General features: G+C 40.9%; 1 protein-coding gene across 1 annotated transcript in view; it reads left to right on the top strand.

Moving 5' to 3' along the window:
- Positions 1–2,502: 2,502 nt before the first annotated feature.
- TMEM55A (transmembrane protein 55A) overlaps positions 2,503–3,367 on the top strand; it is a gene marked incomplete at its 5' end in the record, with an annotated part of 18,771 nt that continues 17,906 nt past the window's right edge. The window contains one exon of the mRNA XM_010006500.1: positions 2,503–2,658. Coding sequence (XP_010004802.1) covers positions 2,503–2,658 — 156 coding nt within the window. The remainder of the gene's footprint in view (positions 2,659–3,367) is intronic.

Genomic DNA, 3,367 nt, shown 5'->3' with positions numbered 1-3,367 from the left:
TTTCTGCTCCACAGTAAATGTTACTTGCTGCAGCACCACTGTGAAAAGCAGCCATTAGTCGCTTGCTGTCTGAAATTTGCTGAGCCAGCAGGACAGGAATGGAGAGGCTGCTTACCTGGAAGCCGAGCAGCTCCAGTAGGAGGCTGGAAAGGTGTCTGACAGTGTCTCTAGGTGCTCACACACCTCGTGTAACCAGCCTGGAAAATCCAAAGAGCTGTCACTTGAAAGTAGGGTATAGAATATTCTGAACATTTAGGTGGGTATATTTGCCAATTTTCAAAGTATCCCAGGATCATGGAAAGCTGAAAGGGTTGGGGAGGTGGGAAAGAAGGTAATCTTTTAATTCCTAGTGCCTTTCAAGATAGTTTGCCTTTCCTTAGTACAACTGCCCTGCACCCAGCTGATTTGAGTTGGTTGCAATTTAAATGGAGAGGACAAACCAAAGAAGTTCAGTAACATGGCTGTTTCTTTTCAGAAAAGCAGCCTCAAATCTGGGGTTGATCTGTAGGGGTGTCTTGACAGAGTTTGGTATTTGGTCTGCTGGATGTGCCTTTTTTTATTATGGCTGCCTATTCTCTGAGCTGGAAAGTGTGTCAGCTGCTTGCTACAGGAGCAGTGAAGCAGCTTGCTGTGGCCAAAACCCCCTTGCAGCAGCCTTTACTTTGCCACTTACATCTAAGACATTCTTGTTCCCACCGTCCGAATCTCAAACCTTATTTCTGCAGTGATTTAGTGGAGATTGTTTCCACTTGCCAAAGTGTGTGGGGCATGGAGTTTTGTCTTGTGTGTTTTTGCTAATATCTTGTAGTATCTCCTCTCTTGTATGTGGCAGTCTTGTACTGAAAACAGGGTATCAGAGTATGGCAAAATATTGTTATTGTTAATTTTCAACTGGATGCTACTGGTATTCCTTAGAGGCAGAAAAAATCAGAACACTCTAAGTTACCTGACATTTCTTGAGGATGTTCATTTCTGCAACCAGGATATCAAAGCTGAAGGTGTGAAGTTCACTTGCTCAAGTAATGGAGCATCAGTTTGTACTATTACTTCAGAACTGCGTTGTTGCATATAAGAAACAACTGAGGTATGTTGGATGTGATTCTGAGACCCTCAAGGTGTCCACCTTCCTTCAAGTGTGGGTCTGGGTTGTTTGCAGGTCAAGTAGCACTGAATGCAAGTGCTGCTTCAAAGGTTTGTGATGATTTTTGGATCTGAAGGGCTGACAGTATTTATTATATCCCTCTGGCTCATGGCATTCACTTTAAAACAGAAGGATGGATTGAGAAGTGCTTTCATATAGGCTTGAATTTAATACTTGGGCTTTGAGCTTTGATAGCAGCCTGTGATTTCCCTTGTCACCCCTCCAGCTGGTACCACTCTGTTCATAGAATCATCAAGGCTGGAAAAGACCTTTTAAGATCATCAAGTCCAGCCTATGATCAACACCACCACATTGTCTGGACTGTGCTGCTTGTAAATGGAAGTTGATCTCTCATTGCCTCTTTGAAAATTTTGTTGGTTGCTTGGATGACATTATGAAATAATTAACTGAAGTCCAAGGCTAGTAATTTTGAATTATTATTAAAAATAGTTAACTATGAGCTACTAAATACGCCCATTCCTTATTTGCTTACCTGAAGAGCTCTGAACTTCTTGATGAAATAAAAGCTGGTGCTACCACATGCCAAATAGTTGTGGAAATAAGCTCATGAGAGGTTGCTGTGTTTAATTGTTTTCATTCCATGGATTCTTAAACCAAGAAGGATCTTGAGCATTTCCTCCATAGTTTGCTCTGGGCTCAGGACTGGTAAAGCTGAAATCTGTTCTTTGATGGAGGCCTGAAGTCACTGTATTGTCCCCTTGTGTTAGCCTGTGTGAAGTGACTTAACCTCATTCTGCATCCATGCTTTGGCTCTTGGATGATAAAAATATCTAGAACCCTTAAAAACAGTTGCTCTGAGGGTTCAGTTCATCTCTATTTCTTCAAGATAGCACTCAAAGAAGTGCTTCATGCCACTTCTCATCCAAGGCCTGTTTCCTTTTTTTATCTGTACTGTTTTTTACCATATAATAATAAATATTTGTCCATGTTTCAGGCTTTCCAGATGTTTAGTTCTTCTGCTTACCTAGGTCTTTGTTCCCCAATTCTAGCTTCACCCTTCCCCCAAAAAAACCCTTTATTTTCAAGCTAAGTTTTTATTTTAAGTTGTGTAGATGAGCTTTTTTTCTGATCCATTTTTCTGGGGTGATTTACGGTGTGTTTGAGTTGCTGGTTATGCTTTAAGTATAGGTAGTGTTGATGTTGGGGTACCTCGAAGTTGTGGGGAAAGGGAAAGCAAACACAATTGTCTTTTGTTTATGCAAATCATTAACTTAGATTTTAATTTTATTCTCCAATTATTTTTTTTTTTTCTTTTTTGAGGCTGTGACTGGTAGAGGTTATATTTGCTGACTGTATTTTAGAATCCTCTGTTTGGTTTTTCAACTGAGATTTCCTGATCTCTTGCAGCAGAGCTTCCTCCTCCGTATACTGCCATTGCAAGTCCAGACGCCAGTAATGTTCCTGTAATAAACTGCCGAGTGTGCCAGTCGCTAATCAATTTGGATGGCAAGCTACACCAACACGTTGTTAAGTGCACAGTTTGCAATGAAGCTACGGTAAAACGGGTTTTTACCACTTTAGTTTTGTGGAGGGAAGGGGGATGGAGGTTGAAGTACTTGGCTGATAGAATTCATGTCCTCACCTACAAATGGTGAGTCCCTTCCTGCCATCCCTGGAAAAGCACCTGACAGTGTAGCTGGCTGCCAGGGCAGCTGGCGTGCAAGTTCAAAGGTTGCTGGCACAAGGGTGGCCATAAGCAACTAGAATAACTCTTCATGCTGTTGATGAAGCTGCACAGGATGTTTCCTTCTGATGCAGAGTACAAAATGCAAAGATGTGGTTTAAGTAATTACTTTGCTATAAAGAAGGGTGAAACTTTTTTGTGGGATGAAGAGAAATGAAAAACAGAATTATTTTAAAAGTGGGACAAACAAAGTAACTAACCCACATCTCTTCCTGGGTGTGTTTTTTCCTCCTGCAGTACTATTCAATCAATTTGGTAGCTTGCTAACAAACCACAACACAACAGTTTTGAAATGTGGAAATTGTAGGTCCTGTTTTGGTGATCACAGACCTTTTTGCTCCTCCTTCCAGTTTCTTAATTCAAGTCTTCATCTTTTGGCCTCCTGCTTCTATTTTTTCTTCCTTTCCAGTTTTAGTTTTGAGATCTTAACACTGCAGCACTCCACAGCTACTTGATTTGATTTTTTTTATGTCAGCAACTTTACATTACGTCCTGAAAACAAGAAGCCTTAAATCTGTAGG

Source organism: Chaetura pelagica, unplaced genomic scaffold (genome assembly GCF_000747805.2).
Source record: "Chaetura pelagica isolate M959 unplaced genomic scaffold, ChaPel_1.0 scaffold76, whole genome shotgun sequence".
NCBI lineage: Eukaryota > Metazoa > Chordata > Aves > Apodiformes > Apodidae > Chaetura > Chaetura pelagica.
This window is presented reverse-complemented; position numbering and strand designations above follow the sequence as displayed.